The sequence below is a fragment of the Monodelphis domestica genome, chromosome 4, assembly GCF_027887165.1.
Source record: "Monodelphis domestica isolate mMonDom1 chromosome 4, mMonDom1.pri, whole genome shotgun sequence".
Taxonomy (NCBI): Eukaryota; Metazoa; Chordata; class Mammalia; order Didelphimorphia; family Didelphidae; genus Monodelphis; species Monodelphis domestica.
Genome location: NC_077230.1, coordinates 175,165,535 through 175,188,406, shown reverse-complemented (window position 1 = coordinate 175,188,406; position 22,872 = coordinate 175,165,535). Strand labels below are relative to the sequence as shown.

General features: G+C 34.9%; 1 protein-coding gene across 44 annotated transcripts in view; it reads left to right on the top strand.

The window, feature by feature from the left end:
- LOC100016606 (sodium channel protein type 1 subunit alpha) overlaps positions 1–22,872 on the top strand; it is a 248,514-nt gene that overhangs the window by 170,834 nt on the left and 54,808 nt on the right. For all 44 annotated transcript variants that reach the window (XM_056797257.1, XM_056797237.1, XM_056797250.1 and 41 more), the window contains one exon: positions 1,450–1,932. In XM_056797257.1, the coding sequence (XP_056653235.1) occupies positions 1,450–1,932 (483 nt within the window). The remainder of the gene's footprint in view (positions 1–1,449; positions 1,933–22,872) is intronic.

Sequence of the window (22,872 nt, the reverse complement as noted above, 5' to 3'; positions counted from 1 at the left end):
CACAGATGGATAAAGTAACTTTTGGTAGTTGTATAAAAGTATGAGGATGTAAATTCATCTTCTTTAGTTCACTAAGAGCATTTTTACTCTTAGCAATATCAAAACAAAACTCTGGAAACCTCATCTTCTGTATAGCCATACAATTTTGACGTATTTTGCTAAGGATCTTTTTTGAAAGCTCTTCATTGTATGTAGCTTGGAGATTATTTAGAGTACTGACATAAATGAAAAAAAATGTTTCAAATTTTTATAGATCAATGTTTTCAATAAATTATGGACAACAGTCTGATCTGTAATAATTCTTTAATACAATCATTACTGTGTTTTACATTACAAAACACATTATTGTATTTTAACATCCTGGGAATATTTAAAAATGAAACCAGAAGGAGCCAAATTGGAATAAAAAGGAATAGATTTGTTTGCTCTTTCTATGATAACCTATACTCATCAACAAAGGCAATAAAATCACTAATTTTGACTTCAGCAATTCCTTATCTAAGATAGGAAGTAAAAAAAAATCAACATGGCCCTTAAAAAAAAGAAGTCAGGAAGAACAACTCCAAATAGAGAGAGAATATGCTGTGCTAAAGGAAATACAATTTTAAAGATACTCCAGGTTCTATTTTCAAAGTGGGAAAGTTTCAAGAGGAAAGAAGTTTAAATTTTTCTTAAATAAGTAAGAAAAAATATTAGCCATAATTTCTGGCATTGGTAGAGGAAAGTTCCTCAACAGGAATTCCCTAAACAGATTTAAATCACAGGTCCAGGAAAGAAAAAAAAAATTTTTTTATTTACAAGTGTGACTCACTTACCATCTGCACCCAAGTAATAGATTCAGGAAGATCAGTGATCTATAAAAGTATCAAAAGTCACACAAGGAGTCAGGACTAAAGCTCAGGAATCTTAATACTCAACCTAGCATTCCCTGCAGGAGATTCTGCCTCATCTTGTTCAATTGTTGAATCTGGTTGAGAAGGGGAGTATCATATTCTAGAAAACACATTTTCAGGTTCCGGTTCTGGCTTTCCCAAATGTGTGAGTTTGAGGATCTCAACTAATCTCTCTAAATCTCAATTTTTCTCACATATAAAATTGGTATAATAATATGTATTAACCCTTTATATGGTTGCTATAAGGGAAATACTGTAAACTTTCAGGCATTTTCTAAATGTTAGATATTTAGTAGTAGTAGTAGTAGTAGTAGTAGTAGTAGTAGTAGTAGTAGTAGTAGTAGTAGTAGTAGTAGTAGTAGTAGTGGTGGTGGTAGTAGTGGTAGTAGTGGTAGTAGTAGTAGTAGTAGTGGTAGTAGTGGTAGTAGTGGTAGTAGTGGTAGTAGTGGTAGTAGTGGTAGTAGTAGTAGTTTCTGACACATTTCTCAAAGCATCAAGTCATGATATATTTTTCTTTATGCTAAAAATGTGTAATCTTTGTATTTATCTTTTAAAGGTGCTGAATCTATTTCTGGCCTTATTACTAAGTTCATTTAGTGCAGACAACCTTGCTGCCACAGACGATGATAATGAAATGAACAACCTCCAGATTGCTGTGGATCGAATGCATCGGGGAGTCGCTTATGTGAAAAGGAAACTATATGAATTCATTCAGCAGGCCTTTGTCAGAAAACAGAAGGTTTTAGATGAAATCAAACCACTTGATGATCTGAACAACAAGAAAGACAGCTGCATGTCCAATCACACCACCGAAGCAGGCAAAGATCTTGATTACCTGAAAGATGCCAATGGGACCACAAGTGGCATCGGGACAGGCAGCAGTGTGGAAAAATACATAATTGATGAAAGTGACTACATGTCATTTATAAATAACCCCAGCCTCACAGTGACAGTCCCAATTGCTGTTGGAGAATCTGACTTTGAAAATTTAAATACTGAAGACTTCAGCAGTGAATCTGATCTGGAAGAAAGCAAAGAGGTGAGTCTTACAGATGGGTGGGTATCGTGCATGTACCTATAGAATGTAATATGTACCCTGGATGACAAATGTTGATGGAAAATAGCCATCATTGCAGTTTTATAGCATTGTATCATTGAAAAGTACAAAAATGGGACAATGGAGCAGTGGTGCCACTTTTTCATACCAAATAGTATATAACGTGTGATATAAGTTTTATTATTGATTACACATGTGGGCAGTTAAAAATTGGATATAGTTAAATTCAGTGGCAAATGACATCCATTTTTATAGGTTACCTAATACAGAATAATGTGTATTTTTCAGATTCAAAAGACAATGATAAACTTGGAATCATGGACTAACTTGATAATGGATAGATAATATTTATTACATAGTCCATGAAGGGAGGCCCATAAAGGGCTAGCTTCCTTCATTGGTAAAAAGTGAGGATCTTGCTGAGCAGTATGAGGAGGAGACAAAGGACTATCCAAAGGATTTATTTGCAAAAGGTTTTTTATGTGACATAAAATTTAAATTTTATTGAGGAGCAAAATAGATATATTAACATTTAATAGGCATTCACAAAAGCTAAAGTAGAATACATAGTCCCATTATTTACAAATTGTAGGCCCTTGAAGCAATTCTGCATTTTGTTAAGGGAAAGTTAATTTTTGTTTATGTTTCCTTCATATGTAAATCATTCTTAATTAGGGGAAAGCAATAAGTAGATAGAAGCTGCTAGCTCAGCTCCTTTCCCACAATTTTTAGGTATTTGAGGTGCTTACAATGCAGAAGGTAAGGATAAACCCTAGTCGTTACTTTACGTGCTTCTGTGCTAGATAGAATAATGATGAAAAATATTTAGGTAATCCTTTTTTAAGGTTTCAAGTTTAATAATATGTGTACCTTCCCCCTTCATCCCTTTCCATTGAATAATTTGTTCTATGACTTTGCCATAGTAATGGGGTAATATAATAATAATAAATGGGTAATGGGGATATGGTTGGAATTATGTTTCAATTCAATATTGGGTAGGGATGTCTACTAAAACAAATGTTGTGACATTTTTCAAAGTCTGGTTGCTTGTCTGGTTCTTCAATCATTTTTAATATTTGATGGAAGCTGATAGAAAATGAATATTAATTGACTGAATTTTTAAAAACTACTGTATTCCATTGCTAAAACCCAAAATGCAGCTATAATAAGGATTTTTGTCCTAAGGTCTGGACAAAAGTTACTTCAAATGCTGTGTTCTTTTTAATGGGGCAAGGTAAAAGGACTACTAATCTCCAAAATATGACTATCTGCTTAAGCAAGGCAAGAGAGTCTATTTCTTCCTAGTTTTTTTACATTTTCTTTAGAAAACTTGAATATGTTGAGGGAAATCATTTTTTCTTTCACACAAATAGATCCCCCCATCAATTTCTTATTATGTACATCTTCCAAAAACTGAGATCACCATCAGAATTTTTCTGGGTGTTTATTCTTATTGATCAGTTATAGCCTAATGACTTGCATCAGAGGGGTAAGAAAGTTTATACCTCTAAGCACTGTCCATTTTCACTGCATTCAGAACAAAGAAAAATCTTCAGGAGGACTTAAGTAAGATTTGGGAAGTGCAGAGGAGCCCCTCTCTGCTCTCTCTGGATTTTCTTGTTTCTGTGATTGTACAACATTGTCTCAATAAATCAGAGCACCAAAAAAAGTAAACAATTTGCTTCAATTTGCAGAAAATAACCCTTCTTTCCCGTTAGAGTGAAAATCTTCAGAAGTAGGGACTACCTCAATAAATCAATAAACATTTATTAGCACTTGCTATATGCCAGACACTGTGTGAGGTCCTATCTCTAATTCCTAACAGAACATCTTGGCATAGTAGGACCTTAATAACATTTTTAAAAACAGTTGTTGAATGAGTGATTCTGAGACATGATGGATAAAAATCACTAACATATATTACTTTAAAACTTATAAATTTACAAATATTATGTCATTTTATGTTTATAACAATGCTGTGGTTTATAGGAATCATGAAACATCTATTATTTTTCCCATTTTATAGAAGAGTAAAAAAAGGTTGACAGATTGTGACTTAACCCAAAGTCCCTCAGATAGTGTGTCTGAGGTAAAATTCTAACTCACAACTTCCTGACTCCAAGTCCAGTCTATCTTCCATGCAATAGAGTTGCCTCTTAATTGATACTACAGTACATAATAACTGTACTGCTTAATGGCTACATTATTGTAAGGTTATTTTATTTAACAGTGAGTTGTTGACTTGCCAGAGAGATATTTTTGGACACAGCCAGATTTATTTTATTATAGTATGCCTATTTATGATGAAAGTTTTATATTGCTTTTGTGTTCAAAAGATAAGGGGATAGTGAGAAAGACAAATTACAAATGTTTATAAAATAAATAATTTATTTTAATTAAATAGATAAGTAAACAAATAGATAAAAAGTAGATAGGTAGATAGGCAGGGTATAGATGAAACCCTGAGCTGTTGGGACTTGACAAAAATTGATATGCTAGGTCAGCTTTTCCTCAGAAATCTTTATTATTATCAATAGGTAGTTTTATGGCCATGTAACATCATAAATAAAATACTAATAGAAAAATGTGAAATTGATTTTTAATTTTTTGTTATTTTAATTATTTTTGTATTTATATACTTATAGGTGATTTTATCAACAAAGAGTAAGAGTTTTTATTAACCTAAAAAGCACTTATTATGTTTATTATGTCTCTAGTACTGTTGGAGAAAAATTAAAAATAAGAAATTTGTGACAATAGCAACAAAAAAAATATATTTTGTACTTACATCACTATATATTGCATTTGGTTCAGAAATTAAAGGCAGAAAGAGTTGTGACCAACTTGAAATCTTAATTTAAAAGCTGATATGTCAGTATATTCTAGAGGAAAGGACACAAGAGTTTGCATTGGAAGACGTAGGTTCAAATCCCAGTTATTCTCTTTTTTTAGCAGTCTGACCTTGAGCAGTCACTTCATTTCTCTGATCTTCACTTTCCTTATCTGTAAAATGGGGGAGTTAGACCAGCCTGGGGTGGGAAATCTTTTAGAGACCAAGAGCCCAAACTGCACCCTCACACTGCATGTGAGCTGCCACCTTACCCCAGACAGGGGAGGGAGGAAGCACTCACATTGGGCTGTTGGGCGGAGGGAAGGGTGATGAGAGAAATGTCCTCAAGTGTGGTGGAGAGGGGTAAGGGAGCAGTCCCCTCTGGCATGTGCCATAGGGTTCCCCAGTACTGGACTAGATGATCCCTAACGCCCTTTTCTGTTATGGCATCCTCATTATCAGCTAGTAAGAACTCCACTACTTCAGAGGAAACCTTCCACAATGAAAATCCTCTACAAAAAATGCCCTTGCTCCAGTACCCCATAAGGAATTTAGTAGCAGCAGGAGTCATAATGATAAGAAATGCTGTGGCAAGTTTCCCGTGACATCTCACTGTAATTCTGTGAAACTCTTCCTTTTCTCCTTCAACAGCACTGAGTATTCCTAGCGGTTCCCTAACTCCATGCAGAGACCATTAAAATAGCTCTGCCAGAACTAGTCCTTTAAAGAATTGTTTAATTAGGATCAGTTTGTTCTAGTCTGTCTTTCCATTCTGGATCTCTTTTGCCCTTCTAATCCAACTCTGGGCAGGCACCATCTGTGGCCATCTTTACTTTCCTCAAGGCTTGCCTTGCCCATGTGTGGATACCCTTCACTCAGCCCCAGCTTTCTTGAGTTAACCTTGCTCAAGGATGAATTCCTGTTCAATGATAACCAGGAGTATGTTGGAAAATGTTTACGAGTCAGCTCTTTGAGGAGGAAAATCATAACGTACTTTTGAGTTTAATCTACAGTATAAACTTTCATAAGTCTAAACAGTCAACACCACCATAAATTAAACCCCCATTTGTAGTGATTACTTATTTCTGAGGTATAAATGGTCATACTGAAAATACAACAATTGACTCTGAGCCTATTGAAGATGGTCCAGCATCATCCTGATAACCTACCTGGGCTCCTTCTTCAATAGTTAGCATACTTCCACTCCTCGTATCCACTTGAATGAAACTGGAGAAAACCATGAAACTTTGCTGACTGGGTTCATGACAAGTTTATACTACAGTCCTGCCTGGGCTATTACTACAGCAAGGCAATTCTTTTTAATCTCTCCAATGCCAGTGATTCTGAATTCCCAATTGCCAATGTTCAAACTGTTCTCCATCTTCTACCAACTGCTCACTTATTATTTTCAACTGAAGCTCCCCACAATCTCCTACTCCAAAGCTACCTAACTCTTCCACTGAGCTCTCCAGAATACCTGCTCCATAAGTAATAAATAGATTTGGTTTTAAACATTTTCCTTCCTTAGTAAGACCTGACTCCCTCCTGAGGACATGCCTTGTCTAGTTACCCTTTCCAGCACTGGTTGTATTTTCAGTCTTGCACTCAGATTCACTGGTCATGGTGGGGAAAGTTGGATTATTCATTGTTTCCCATTACCACTGCCAGATTTTCCTCCTACCACCATGACTCAGTAATCTGTCTTCTTTTTCATTCAGTACATATTTATCATCCAATCAATATTGTAAAGCTGCTATTTGCAGACCTCCTTCCTTCCTCAATGAATTCAGTGCCTGACTCAGTTTTTCTCTCCTCTCTCACTATTGCCTTCATGAAAAATGACTTCAATTTCCATATTGAAGCCTCCTCCCTTACTCTTAACTCCTTAGTGTCCTAGTCCTCTCAATTTTAATAATCTATTTTTCTAGCTGACCCCAGCTACACATAGAGATTGGTCATAAACTTGACTTTGCCGTCACTCACAAGTGTTTTACTTCCAAGTCTATTGTCATTCTGGCTCAGACTGCATTTCCACTCTGAACACTGTTCTTCATCCTCTCTATGACTCAACACCTCCTGGCTTTCCTAGGTCATCACTCCTGCACTAGCTATACTTTCTTCCCTCTCATATCTTGACTCCTTAGTGGATCACTTCAACTCTACACTTACGTTTTCCCTTGAGTCTCTTGTCCCTTTCCTATAGAAGTACTTGCCCTTCTAAACCCAAACCTTGGATTATTCCCACCGCCCACTGCCTTTGCTCTTACTCCTGTACTACTGAATGAAACTGGAGAAGAATCACAAAACCATGCTGACTTTGTTCATGACAAGTTTATGCTGCACAATTTCAACTGGTTCCTCATGTAATGAATGCAATGATAGAAATTGATACTATATCCGTTGAACTGTAATTATTGATCTTGATTAGGCAGTTGTCTGTTAGCTGATGTGAATGGAGATTCAGTTGTAACAAACTGGGCCTAGTTAGAGGTTTGATGAATCTAAAGTTACTAGAGACAGTTTATAACAACAACAACAAAACCCTATTTAATAAGTTGTTGGAAGAATCAAGGAAAGGACAGAAAAGATAAATATAGGATTAAGTTTATATTCCCTAATCTAAGAGAACTAAACTTTTTGACCCACTCCCCCTCTGCCTCACAAGAGACTTTCTTCTTGCTTGAGATTCTCAAGCCTGACTTAAAACTCCTTGATTTTAACTAATTCACTAATTCCCCAATATCTAATTCTTACTAAGGTATACTAATTAATTATCTTCATATATATATATATGTATATATATATAAAGATATATATATTTAAAATTCACTGTCTCCTTTTACTTCCTCCAGCTAGAGATCAATTCTGTCACTCTCACGCTTTCAGCTAGCTCTATTCAGGGCCTGAGTTGAACCTATTTCTGCAATGACACAGAGAAAAAGAAGCCTGTCTCTCCTTACAGTGGATCTTCTCCACAATACTTTTCCTGAATCTCTATGTATTCCTCCAACACCAACTGTCACCAGCTATTCCAGGGTTTTCTAGAAGGCAGATGCAACCAACTACTCCCAGAGTAGGCAAACTCTAAGAGTGTTAGTTATTTTCCTAACAGACTTCTTAGGCTCCTGGAAATTCTCTTAAGTAACTTCCATGATGATTCTTCCTGACTTCTTAAGGTAACCCTTCATTCTTCTTTCTCTGTTTCTAGTTACCAAGATCCTTATTAGTCCATGTAATTAATTAACTCTTAATTAACTATAAAACTCACTACAGCAAGGCAATCCTTTTTCATCTGACTAATCAATTCACCATCCCAGGTACCACTGGAATTTTCCAAACATTTTCATCCCCCCTTAAACCTTCCCCAGTTCTTCCTCCCCTCCCCTTTCCGGTGAGAATGGTACCTCATATTTTATTAAAATGTAGGGCATTCCCTAGGAGCTGCCTCTTCTCCCCTGTTCCTCATCTCATCTCACTCAGATACTTTCTGCCACTATGCCTTTCTAAATTCCTGTTCACATAAAGAAGGAGCTTTTTTTCCTAGCCAAAATAAACTCAAATGATCCTGTTTCATCCCATTTCTCCAGAAGATTGTCACCTATATCTTCCCTATTCTCTTACTAAAATTAATCGTTTCTTGTGTATAGTTTATTTTTCTACTTCTTATAATATGTTCATGACTCCTACATCCTTAAAAAACCCTCACTTGATCCATCCTTTCCCAAAAGTTATAGTCCTATATCTCTCCTTTATTGTGGGTAAACTCCTTGAGAAGGCTATCTAAAATGGATATTTATAGCTCCTTTCCTCTTACTTTCTTCTTAACTCTGTAATCTCTAATTTCATTATACAACTGAAATGCTTTTTCCAAAATTGTTGATGAGCTCTTAATTGCCAAATGTAAGGGTCTGCTTTCTATCTTCATTCTTTTTTTACTTTTCTTTAGTCTTTGACAGGCTCAATTGCTCTTTTCTGCTTCTTATTCTTTTCTCTCTTAGATTTCATGTCACCACTTTCTCCTTGTTCCTCTCTTATCGTTGTGATTAATACATCTGATTCCTTTGATGGGTGTTCATCTATGGCATTCCTATTAACAGTAGAAGTCCCCCCAAATTCCATCCTGGGCCCTCAGGACTTTTCTATATATACACTTTCACTTGGTAATGCCATTAGCTCCATCTCTATGCAAATGATGCCCATTCCTACATTGTTAGCCCTAACCTCTCTCCCAGAATCAAGTCTCACATCTCCAACTTCCTTTAAGACATTGTGAACTAGATGTCCCATAGACATCTTAAACTCAACATGTTCAAAACTGTACTCATTATCTTTCTCCCAAGCCCTCTTTTTTTTCTGCAAACTTCCTTTTTACTGTTGAGGATACCACCATCCTCTCAGTCTCACAGGCTTACAACCTAAATGTCATTCTTGACTCTTCACTCTTTTTATCACCCATATCCATTCAGTGACCAAGTTTTGTTTTCATCTTCACAATATCTCTCATAGTTACCCCCTTCTGTCTTCTGACACTGCCACCCTGCTAGTAAAGGCCTCCATCACCTCAAATTTGACAGCTAAGTGGAGGTTGGATCAAAGTAGAAAAAGCATTGAGGCAGGGAAACTAGGCTTTGCTATAATTCGGACATGAGGTTACTTTCCACGCTTATCTCTATCTCTTGTCTTCCCTGGCTTATTTCAATACTAACTAAAGTCTCAGTTCCACAAGAAGCATTTTCAGGTCTTCCTTTGTCTTTCCTATGGGATTTCCCCTAATTTATCTTGTATATATGCTATTTATATTTATTAATTAAAATTTTTTCTTCCCCATTAGATTTTGAACTCCTTGATACCAAGAACTACTTAATCTTCTTTGCATTTCCAGCATTTAATACTATGCTTATGGTGCTTAATATATGTTAGCTGATTAATTGGTAGGAAATCTTTACATGAAAATATACTCAGTTCAATAATCTATTACATTTGCATACCTGCAAAGTTATTTAAAGAACAAAGGGTGGAAGCAAAGCCAAGATGAGAGAATGTTAAGAAACATTGTAGAGAGTTCCCTTTCTTATCATCTCCAAATGATCTACAAAATGTGCCAGACCAAATCCGGATGGGGAAATCCAGAAAAGGGCAAATCAGTAATTTTCTCAGACGCGCTTGACACTAAGAATAGTGTCCAGGCAGGAGCACAAAGTACTCTCACACTCAGAAAGCCTAGTGGTTTAGCCCCACTACGGCCAATAACAGGGCATCATGATAGGAATAGATGCCAACTGGCAAATTTGTTGCCCATTTTCTAATTCTGGGTCATAGATCCAGGGTGTACTGAAAGAGAGATTTTAAGGCTTTGTATTTTTTTGTGTTCTCATTATCAGGGAGGGACATGAAGATGGATCTTAGCTGATAGAAACAAATAAAATATTTTTTTAAAAAATAAGACCAAAATAGTTGTTATTGGTGTAGAAGTAAATTTTGCTACTCCCTGATAGGGAACGTCCTAGGTTAACCTTCCCCACTCTTTATGTAGTGACCTTTATATTGAGAACTTTAGCAAGCCAGGAGAGGAGATGTGCTAATATTGGATGAGTTTGCAGTGTCCCTCAGATCATACCATATTGAGAGTGATTTGGGTTTCAGTTTGAAAATATTAACATCATATTGCAAAAACCTATTACATGACTTAATTTAATAGGTAATGAATACAATATTTTTAATAAGACTTTGGCTATGAAAGAGAGGAAAGACATGGAATAGTAACTTGAAGAAATAGTTAAGATGTGTCAAAGTTTCTTAAACATTAGTGAGATATGGACATGTTTTTTAAGCAGTAGGAAATGGATAATGAACAAGGAAAAATGAAAATTAAGGAGAGAGAAGGCAAAAATAAATGGAGCATGCTGACAAGAAAAAGGCACTAGTATGATGATTATCTATGAAAACTTGGCTACTCTCAACAATGCTGAGAGACTGGGACAATCCTGAAAGGCTTTTTATGGGGAATGATATCTACCTCCAGAAAAAAGAACTGTTGGAGTCATCTAGTGTATTTATGGTTTTATTTTGGGGTTTTGGTTATGTATGAATGTGCTCTTACAATGACCAATATGGAAGTGTGTTTTTCATGACAATAAAAAGCAAATTTTTATAAAGAAAAAACACCATTAACAAAAAGAGTCACATCATTATCCAAAATTAGAGCAAAGGAGAGGACAAAGATGAATAGAGGTATGGAATGAAGAGAAGGAGCTTGTTAGAACTTCAGATTTTCTTTCAGTGTTCTCCGCTAAGAGGGAGGAGAAGGAAGGTGAAGACAGGAGAGGTGGTAAAGGTGACTTGAGGAGAAAAGAAAAAGGTTTTGAACAGATGCTATAGGGGTGGTTGTGTGAAGTCATTCAAGAAGACTAAAAAGATTGATGTGCCGAAATAAGAACCCACATAAAACTGGACAATATAAATTCAGTAATGGACCTATTCAACACAATTATATGATTTCCCCCAGAGTATGAGTACATAGAAATGTATAGAAGGCAGATCACAGGAGTAATTCAGGCCTGGGATTTAGAAAGTAATGAGATCCAATAGGACAGTGAGATAAGAGATGGAGGACAGTGTAAAGTTGACCTGGTTTAATCAAACAATTAATATTTTTGAGAGTAAATCCCAGAGAGAACTCGAAGGACTGAGAGTATTGATATTACAGAATTACAGTTACATATTGTGAAAGTGGAAACTTTTGAGTGAAGATAAGATCAAAACAGTCATCCCTATGTGGGAATGAGGTGGAATTGGGATCATATGAGTTGAGAAGGTTGGTGAACTGAGAAGCAAGGATTTCTGAAGAGATATCAATACATCAGGAGAAATGTACAATCATAATGATTGGTGTGGAGAGAAAGACTGTGAACCTGCTACTCAACTGCTTGAGAAAGAAAGGAGAGTGGCCAAGAGAATGGTAGAAACCAGTCATCACAATTTAGATAGACTGCTAACTCTGGATGGGGTAAGCCTAAGGGGGAAAAAGGCCATTGCCTGAAGGTAGTAAATGTATAAATGGAGATGTTGAACCTTTGACTTCATACCCCAGAAGTCCTTAATATTTCCCAAAATTCCCTATAACCTCTCGTGTCTCCTGGTGAGATCACATTATTGGTATTTAAGTGGATGTATGCTCGTCCCATGTTCTTTTACCTGCAACCAGGGTGAATTCAGGCAGTTCTTTTGCTTTAGTTATAATTAATAAAACTTTATAAAATATAATATTTAGTTATGGTATATTAACTTTAATCTTTACATTTTGGAGACCACAAAGGGAAGAATTCTCAAATATTTTAAGATACAATAGATAAAATTTTAAAAGCCTGAGCTCCTGCCTGCCCACCTGTTTTCACAACATCTCTTGCTCCTGATTCAGCCTGAGCTGTACCCACCCAGTTTCCAGCCCTTCAACAACCCAAGTGTGACCAGACACACCTTCCACTTTGAGCCACATGTTGTTATTTTTCCCCACACAGGGGGTGATGTATAAAAATCTTTCTGCCCCCAAATCCTTTTCTACACTCCACATATGTGTTTCTAGCCTGCCATAGCCATTTTTCAGCATGGAGAAAAAAACCCAACACCATCTAATTTTCAAGCATATTTTTTAAGCTGATCATAGACTCCTAGTTTAGAAGGGTGTTAGTCAGTTTGGGGAAATAATCCTGGTTTTTTTCCCTTCTTTCTTTTGACCCAAAACACCAAGGAACAGTACTTTTTCTATCATATGCAAATATGCTATTGTTTCCCCTCAATGTTTTGCTTCTAGAGAGGAGGTGAAAGAGCAATGCTTTTTGAAGGCTCTTAATTTCTTTCCATTCTGCTTTTTTTGGGGGGAGGGGGGAATGCTATTCCAAACCATTCTTAAAACTCTCAAAGAACTGTTTGAATTGTTTGAGCTATCAAGCACATATTGGCTCTGCTTGAATCTCTTATTAGCAGTTTGTATTTTCATTGACTATTTCCCATTCTGCCTCAAGAATATGCAGTGAACTATGCTACTTAAACTACAAACCAAAATGAAATATTTTGACAAAGTTCTAAAAGTCTTAAATACTCTCAACATGCAGAGTGGAGATTCTGCTCAGTGCTTCTATCAGAAACTTCAGAGCTCTGACAAAAGAGATGAGAATGGATGATAAATACTGGGGGAGGGGAAGGAAACTTTAAAAGAGATCTGGAACATTTATTGCTAACTATTTTGAGTTTATTCTCCTCCTATAATATAGAACAAGTCTATCTGAATTGGTGAAAAAGGATTTTGACTGCACTGACTGCCTGCGCCTTCTCATTTGTTTATAATATTGTATTATTATTGTTTTGTTTATAATGATTGCTTTAAGGTTTAATTTTTTTAAGTTTATCTGTACTGATTTAGTCAATATCATTCTGTAATACTGAATCATTTTAAACTACTTTAATTTGTACCTTTACCTCTGCTGAAGAAAATGTCACTGTATAAACCCATAAACATCTTGCCCAAAACACTTGTCACTAGATCCATTGAGATCACAAGTTGCCTTTGTTAATTGTCACATAGATGATGATGGATGGATTTCAACAAAACTGCTTAAATTGTATGCAACTTTTGGAGAATTTAATGAGCTAAGAATTTAAATGTTAATTCTAAGGGGTCTTCAGACATAATTTTAGCAACTAGTAGTTTCTGAATGGATGATTACTTTATATATATATATATATATGTTATATATATATATACATATATATTATATATACATATATATTATAAAGAATGTTGTATTAAAGGCAAAGAAACAAAGAAATGTTCCTACCAAGGTGTTTCTATGAATCAGGAAGTCAAAAAGAGCTCCTGCAAAACTCTTCAGTTTAATTTACTTTTACCAGAACATTCTAGATTCCTTAGCAATTATCTAGACCCAAAGAAGTTTTAATTTGTTTAAAAACATATTTGCAAAGGTTGAAAGATTTACTACATCTGTAAAAATTGTGACAAATATCCTTCAGTTCATAGATTTTTTGTCATAAAGCAACTTATTTGAAATATGATAGTGGGTTTGATTGCTATTGTAAATAACAGGGTTATTGTGAATTTGGGGGACTTTGGTACTTCTTTGAATGTGCATTATCTACTGTGTTATTGTTTTATTCTGAAAATCTTTTGTATTCACACATGGCTGATACAATGTGTCACTTATTTTAAGCTATATATTTTTTATTTTTAAAACTTTTTTGATAATTGTTTTTTATTGCATGTGCAATATCATATCTTAGTTTTATTTTTTCTCTCCTTTTTGTATTTGAAGCACATGTCAACAGCACTGAGAAGATTTTTCTTTATTTTTTTTTATTTTGCAGTAATATAAGTTTAAAATGCATTTGTTCTAATATTAATGCATATCCAAAAAAGCTTCAGACTATAAAAATGATATTGGTTGTTTAAAAGAATTATGGGACTTTGAGTCATGATTCTGTCTGATTCCAGAAGAAGGGCATATACAAAAGAGCCACTGTAGAGTGGTAAAGAAGCAAAGAGCACCCGCAGAGTGCCTATGGAGTACAAGGTCAAAGAGACTAGATCCCAGTGGGATTGATGTAATTTTGAGCCAAGACAAGAGGACTTGTTTGGGGTTTAAGGTTGTGGCTATTTAACATATGTTAAATGCAGGACTTCCTCGAGTCACATTCTATCAATCACGTCCTTTTCACTGCCATCTAGGCTCCCATTTGCTGCTAAAATCTAGTCCCTTTTCTATCTTCCATGGTGTGGCAAATTTTCTATTGTCTTGGATACTGATTGGGTAAATGCATAATTGCTTAAATCATTTTAATTAGGCCCTAATTTAAGGACCTTTTATAGATTTGTTTTTCCTTTACTTAGATTTTTTTAGACATAAGACTTTTACATTTTGTAGTTTAGCCACATTATTTTTCTCTTTTATTTGAATTTTTTCATGTCTTTGATTTTCTTTTGCAAATTGATTCATATACCTCATAACTCAGCCATACATCCCTGACTGTTCCCTGTATTTGTTATTATTCACCTCAGGGGGGCCAAGTTATTGTTGTGAACTTTTATTTAAATTTGAGCAATTGTAGGATAAGAAGCTTGCTACCTCCCAGGATCCAGCATGCACCATGAAGATAGATGACTACAGAGACCACATTCTGCACCAGAAGTTCCAGAGTGAACTTTGGGATGTGAATTGAACTATAGGGGGATTGAAATGCCTTGGTTTTGAATGTATACTCTTATGCCAAAGGGGACTGCCCCCAAATTGGCTTTTTGTCAACCTAGTAATCATTGGTTTTGTTCTTGATTTTTTTCATTTTCTCAACAAATTATCGCAATTTTTAAGTTGATTATGTTTCCATGGTCCTTTTGGGGAAACTGTTTTCCCAATAGGATCATGGGGGTGGGGGCATATATAAATGGAGATTTTGAACCTTTGACTTAATTCCCCAGAAGTCCTTAGTATTTTCCAAAATTCCCTATAATCTCTCCTATGTCTCCACATTGGAGAGATCAGGTTATTGCTATTTAAGTGGATGTATGCACCTCCCATGTTCCCTTTGACTTGTGACCAGGCTGAATTCAGGCAGTTCTTTTGCTTTAGTTATTATTAATAAAACTTTATAAAATATAATATTTAGTTATTGTATAGTCATTTTAATCTTTACATAAAGGAAGACCTGGAAAGGGCAAAGAGAAGCAAAAAGAATATCTTTTTCTTCTCCTGGCCAAATATGATATACCATATTTACTACTGTAGAGGATGGAGGTATCCTCAAAGAAGATCCATGTAATGGATCTTTCCTCTTGTAATCATCTCCATGATTACAAGAGGAAAGAACATGAGAGGAGGAGGTCTAATAAGGACAGTTTGTTTGTGAATAAGAGAATAAGGGTTCTAAAAAAAGCCATAGATTTAGAGTTGAAAGAAACTTCAGAAGCTATTTTAAGATGAGAAAACTAAGGCCTTATAGAAGATAAGTGATTTACCCAAGGTCACATAGATAATAAATATCCAAAGCAGAATTTGAGCCCATATCTTCCAACTCCAGAGTCAGTATATTTTTCCATAATACTATGTTGCCTCTCCATTGAAAAGGGGATGGAAGAGAGTTTTCTTGAGATGCAGGAGGGAATATTGGTTAAGGAGAGGATTCCAGACCCAGACTCTTACTCACAGTGATTCTGAGAAGAGTTCTAATGCAGAAGAGTATCATGTTCTTCCTACTAGCAGTGTTAATGCTTATATTATTTTGTGATGAATAGATAGAAAACTTTGAGGTGGCAGGGTAGGTTTTGAGGTATGTATGTAGTAGCAGATCAGATGCCAAGGTATTCATGTTATCAAGGTTCTTGGTGGTATGTCTGGATGGAATGGTGCTATGTTTGGTCCCTAACCTCCAATCAACTACCAAAGCAACTCTTTCCCAGAGTCAGCCTCAAAATTAAATCAATTCACTCCCAGTAAAGACATGATCTCTAGTGGACCAGAGGGTCCAGGTGGTAAAGACGAAATGGTGTCAGTGCAGATGACAAGACAATATTTTATAACCAAGAATCAAACTTAGATCATGGAGGCTTGCCAGACACACAGTGAAAACAGATCCAATGCAAAAAATAAATAGCATATGCTGATTAGCTTTGAACCACATGTTCATAGGGAAGATGGCTAATGACTGAAAGAATATTTTACAGGAGAACTGAACTTGGGTGAGTACCAGTTGGGACACAAAAGATATAAGTAAAGAAGAGACCACCACTAGTCAAATGTAGCAAGAACAGAAAGGAACCTCTCAGTTCCCTTCCAACCAAGATGTCTGATCCCATGACCATGTTACTTTCTATTAAACTAGGACTAAAGAGGTTATCACAGTTTACCAGGAGAGAGATTTTCATATAAATATCTTGGACTAGAATTTTCACCCAGGAAAATTCATGATTAACTCTGGATAATTAACTGAATAAAATGAAAAATCAATTTTTGTTGAAGGTAAGAAGACTTGAGTTTTAATTCTCCTGCTGGCAAATATTGTTTGACTGTTAAGATGTTAAAATTTCTCATTATCCCAAGCAACTCTCAAAGAATGTAAAATATTGACAAGTTGCCAATCTATATCACTGAAGGAAATTATTATCCTGGGAATTCCCTATACCAGTGAAATAAGCCACCCAAAATTAACTAAATATGTATGACTGCCTCAATTGTTACAGTAGACTATATTTCTAGCCCAAGCTTCAGTCAGTCATGTCTGACTCTTTATGACCCCATCTGGGGTTTTCTTGGCAAAGATCCTAGAGTAGTTTGTCACTTCCTTCTCCAGCTCATTTTATAGATGAGGAAACTGAGGCAAATAGGGTTAAGTGACTTGACCAGGATCACATAGCTAGTAAGTGATTGTGACTGGATATGATCAACTTTTTGATAGTGTTTTAAAAGAATCTGAAAAAAAAAAGTGCTCCCAGGGACTAACCAAATTTGGGTCAGATTTAGAATATACTAATTATCATTAGTTCATTATATGCTAAACACATGAATTAAAGAAATCCTCCAACCTCAGCCTTCCTTACATCAGGGATTTCAAGCGCGTACTACCAAACCTAGCCAAAACATTGCCTTTAAAGTAAAAAATATATATGTATCAATTCAGAGGATATGAAAAAAATAGTTTAATCTTGTTTGAGTGGGTAGAATTGTCTTCTATCTACCTTAAGGTTAAAATTATCTACTAGGGTAAACAACTTTTATTTCAGGATTAAATATAAATAGATATATTGAAGAGGAATAATTCAAGAATTCAGTGATGACAGTATTAGTATTGTCATTGAATGTTCATTGAGTGTCCACAGAGTATAAAACCAAGTAGAGTTCTTTGATACAATGTGGTTCCTCTGCTTTCTGAAAGTTTGCATATTAAATCATATTGTCAAAAATATGCATGCAGTAATGCTATGTCCCATATACAAATACTTATCTCTTTTCAAATGGAGCAGCCCTTCTGGTACTTACCAACTAGGATTTTTCCACAGTTGATAAAAGGTTAACTAAGCACTAGTAAAACAGTAAAGTTATTTTTCATTGTAATTGTTGAAATCAAAATCAAGTAGCATAAAAACTATTAGGTTAATTTTTTAATTTTTGTTTTTATTTATTCAGATGAATGTTGATAAAAATTTTAATAATAATTTTTCTGACATTTTGAAATCCATTTTCTCTCCCTCCTACCCTTCCCCTCCTCAAAAAGTCAGGTAAAATAATATAGGTTATACATATGTTATTTTACAATTCATATTTTCATGTTCCTCGTGTTGTGAAAGAAGACACATATGGCTTACACTAGAAAAAAAAAATTATGCCACAATTTGTCCAGCCATTCTCAAAACGATGGACATCCTTTCTTCAAGTCCTTTGTTACTACTTAAAGAGCTGTTACAAATCTTTTTTATAAGTAGATCCACCCCCCCCATCTTTAATCTCTTTCAGATACAGACCTATGAGTAGTATTATTGGGACAAAGAGTATGCACAGTTTCATGGGCATGGTTCCATATTGTTCTCCAGAATGGTTGTATTGTTTCAAAGTTTTGCCAACACTGTATTAGTGTTCCAATTTTTCCACATCTCCTCCAACATTTATTATTTTTGTTGTTTGTAATTTTAGCCATGACAAAATAAAATTATTATGTATTCTTATAATTATTTATACTTAACTTGCATTTGCACAGATGGGAGAAAGAAAATATTTATTATCAAATATATTTCCTTGTCAATTGAAATGCTAGATTTTCTAGTGTTAAAAAAATTAGAATCAGAAAAAAATGATACTACTGAGAGCATATGAAAACCTGTGGAAATAAAGAATAAGAGTATCTTACAGGTCAAATGTCAGAACTTTCAAACAATACTAAGTAATAGGGTGGCTAGTAGGAAGGAGACAATATGGTACTTAGCATTTGTACTCTATCTTGCTCTGAACTGTCAATGAAGATTTCTCTTACCTTGGCAAGAAGTCCTATCTAAAATCTCATCTTTTACTGGAAGATATGTGAGGTGATACCTTAAAATTGTTTTAATTTGCATTTCTCTAATTAGCAGTGATTTGGACCACTTTTTCATAGAACTGAAAGTACTTTTAATTTCTTCATCTGAGAGTTGTCTGTTCATATCCTTTGACCATTTGTCAACTCAGGAAGGCTGAAAGCTTTGTATTCTTATGAATTTGAATCTGTTCTCTATACATTTAAGAAAAGAGGTCTTTGTCAATGACATTTGCTATAATTTTCTCACTTTATTTTTTGTCTTTTAATCTTGGTTGCATTTATTTTACTTGTGCAAAACCTTTGAAATTTAATATAGTCTGTTATTTATTTTGTATCTCAAAATGTTCTCCATGTGTTATCTTGAACATAAATTCTTTCCTTATCCATGTATCTGACAGGTGAGCTATTTTGTATTCCCCTAATTTTTTTATGGAATTTTCCTTGATTTCTAAATCATGTATCCCTTTTGTCTTTACTTTGGTATATAGTGTGTTGTATTTGGGTTTATTTTTTTAAGCTTTTCACCAAATTAACAGGAAATTTAAATCAATTAAATTATTAAATGATAGGGAAATTAACTGAATTCAAAAAGGTTTTGCCTGGTCACATTCCTACTACACTTGTCTTGTCAGGTATATCTGAGTTTAGTATTTCTGTCTTAACATACATTAATTAATTACACTTTCTACTACTTATGGAACAAATTGTAGAAAAACAAAATAACCTAAGTAGAAATAATATGCCTTATTACCTTAAACTATGACCAGTTCTTTCCTAAAACACTGTTTTGTTTTGTTTTTTTGTATTACTGTATTTTTAGTTAGGTCTAGGCTATTTTCACAACATGGGCAATCAATCAATCAATATTATTAAATGCATATTATGTACCAGGCACTGTGCTAAGCCCTGACTATAGAAGAAGAAGCAAAAGAAGATCTCTTTCCTCAAGGAACTTACAAGAGATAAGGGTGACAACACGTGAACAAATATACAGGAAGCAAGCTTTAGACAGGATAACTAAGAAATTTTTAACAGAGAGAAGGTATTGAAATTGAAGTGTTGGAGAAAGCTTCCAGTAAAAGATGAGATTATAGATGGGACATCTTGCAAAGGAAAGAAAAATCTTCATTGACATTTCAGTGCAAGATAGAATACAAATGTTAATATAGAATACAAATGGTAAGTACGAAATTGCTAAGTACCATCCTTTTTACTAGCCACTCTATTTCTAACTACTCTTTGAAAATTCTAAAATCTGATGTATAAAATACTCTTTATCTCCAAGGCTTTTCATGTGCTCTCAGTTGTATCTTTTTTTTTATTCCAAGGGTTTTTTTTTTAGTCAATTTAGAACATTATTCCTTGTTTACAAGAATCATATTCTTTCCCTCTCTTCCCTCCCCCCACCCTTCCTGTAGCCAATGTGCAATTCCACTGGGTATTACATGTGTCCTTGATCAGAACCTATTTCCATGTTGTTGATGTTTGCACTAGGATGTTCATTTAGAATCTATATCCCCAATCATATCCCCTTGACCCATGTAATCAAGTATGTTTCTACTTCCATATTTTTTCCTCTGAATGTGGATGGTATTCTTTCTCGTAGATCCCTCCAAGGTGTTCAGGATCACTGCATTGCCACTAATGGGGAAGTACATTACATTCGATTGTACCACAGTGTATCAGTCTCTGTGTACAATGTTTTCCTGGTTCTGCTCCTTTCACTCTGCATCACTTCCTGGAGGTCATCCCAGTTCACATGGAATTCCTCCAGTTTATTACTCCTTTTAGCAAAATAGTATTACATCACCAAAATATATGACAATTTGTTCAGCCATTCCCCAATTGAAGGGCATCTCCTCATTTTCCAATTTTTGGCCACCACAAAAAGCACAGCTCTAAATAGTCTTGTACAAGTCTTTTTCCTTATTATTTCTTTGGGGTACAGACCCAGCAGTGCTATAGCTGGATCAAAGGGTAGATATTCTTTTGTCGCCCTTTGGGCATAGTACCAAATTGCCTTCCAGAATGGTTAGATCAATTCACAACTCCACCAGCAATGAATTAATGTCCTGACTTTGCCACATCACCACCAGCATTCATTACTTTCCTTTGCTGTCATGTTAACCAATCTGCTAGGTGTGAGGTGATACCTCAGAGTTGTTTTTATTTGTATCTCTCTTATAAGAGATTTAGAACACTTCTTCATGTGCTTGTTAATAGTTTTGATTTCTTTAACTGAAAATTGCCTATTCATGCCCTTTGCCCATTTATCAATTGGAGAATGACTTGATATTTTGTACAATTGATTTAGTTCTTTATAAATTAGAGTAATTAGACCTTTGTCAGAGGATTTTGTTATGGAGATTGTTTCCCAATTTGTTTCCCTTCTAATTTTGGTTGCATTAGTTTTGTTTGTACAAAAACTTTTTAATTTGATGTAATCAAAATTATTTATATTACATTTTGTGATTTTTTCTAGCTCTTGCTTGGTTTTAAAGTCTTTCCTTTCCCAAAGATCTGACATGTATACTATTCTGTGTTCACATAATTTACTTACAGTTTCCTTCTTTATATTCAAGTCATTCACCCATTCTGAGTTTATCTTGGTGTAGAGTATGAGATGTTGATCTAAACCTAATTTCTCCCAGACTGTCTTCCAATTTTCCAAGCAGTTTTTATCAAATAGTGGATTTTTGTCCCAAAACCTAGGATCTTTGGGCTTATCATAGACTGTCTTGCTGAGGTCATTTACCCCAAGTCTATTCCCCTGATCCTCCTTTCTGTCTCTTAGCCAATACTAAATTGTTTTGATGACCACTGCTTTATAGTTTAGTATAGTTTGAGATCTGGGACTGCAAGGCCACCTTCCTTCGCATTTTTTTTTCCATGATTCCCCTGGTTATCCTTGATCGTTTGTTCTTCCAAATGAACTTTGTTATGTTTTTTTTTTTAATTCATTAAAAAAGTTTTTTGGTAGTTCAATGGGTATGGCAATAAATAAATTTGGATAGGATTGTAATTTTTATTGTGTTAGCTCGTCCTACCCATGAGCAATCGATGTTTCTCCAATTGTTTAGATCTAGTTTTAACTGTGTGGAGAGTGTTTTGTAATTGTGTTCATATAGTTCCTGTGTTTGTCTCAGCAGATAGATTCCTAAGCATTTAATATCATCTAGGGTGATTTTAAATAGAATTTCTCTTTGTAATTCTTGCTTCTGAGATGTGTTGGAAATATATAGAAATGCTGATGACTTATGTAGATTTATTTTGTATCCTGCAACTTTGCTAAAGTTGTTGATTATTTCCACCAGCTTTTTAGTTGATTCTCTAGGATTCTTTAAATAGACCATCATATCATCCCCAAAAGCATGACAGCTTTGTCTCCTCATTGCCTATTTTAATACCTTCAATTTCTTTTTCTTCTCTAATTGCTATAGCTAGTATTTCTAGTACAATGTTAAATAATAGCGGTGATAATGGGCATCCTTGTGTCACTCCTGATCTTATTGGGAATGTGTCTAGTTTATCCCCATTGCAGATGCTGTTTGCTGATGGTTTTAGATATATACTGTTTATTATTTTTAGGAAAAGTCCTTCTATTCCTATGCTTTCTAGTGTTTTCAATAGGAATTGGTGTTGTATTTTGTTTTGTTTTGTTTTGTTTTGTTTCTCTTTTTACCCTCTTTTAAAATTACCTTTTGACATCAAATTTTCTGTTCAGGTTTGGTCTTTTCTTTACTAATTCTTGGAATTCTTCTATTTTGTTAAATGACCATACTTTCCCCTAATAGTCAGTTTTGCTGGGTAGTTGATTCTTGGTGGTAGACCTAGTTCCCTTGCTTTCAGGAATATCATATCCCATGCCTTTTGGTCCTTCAGTGTACATACAGCTAGATCCTCTGTTATCCTCACTGTGGTCCCATGGTATCTGAATGACTTCTCAACAGCTTGTAATATTTTTATCTTGAGTTGATAGTTCTTGAATTTGGCTGTAGCATTCCTGGGTGTTGTCAGTTGGG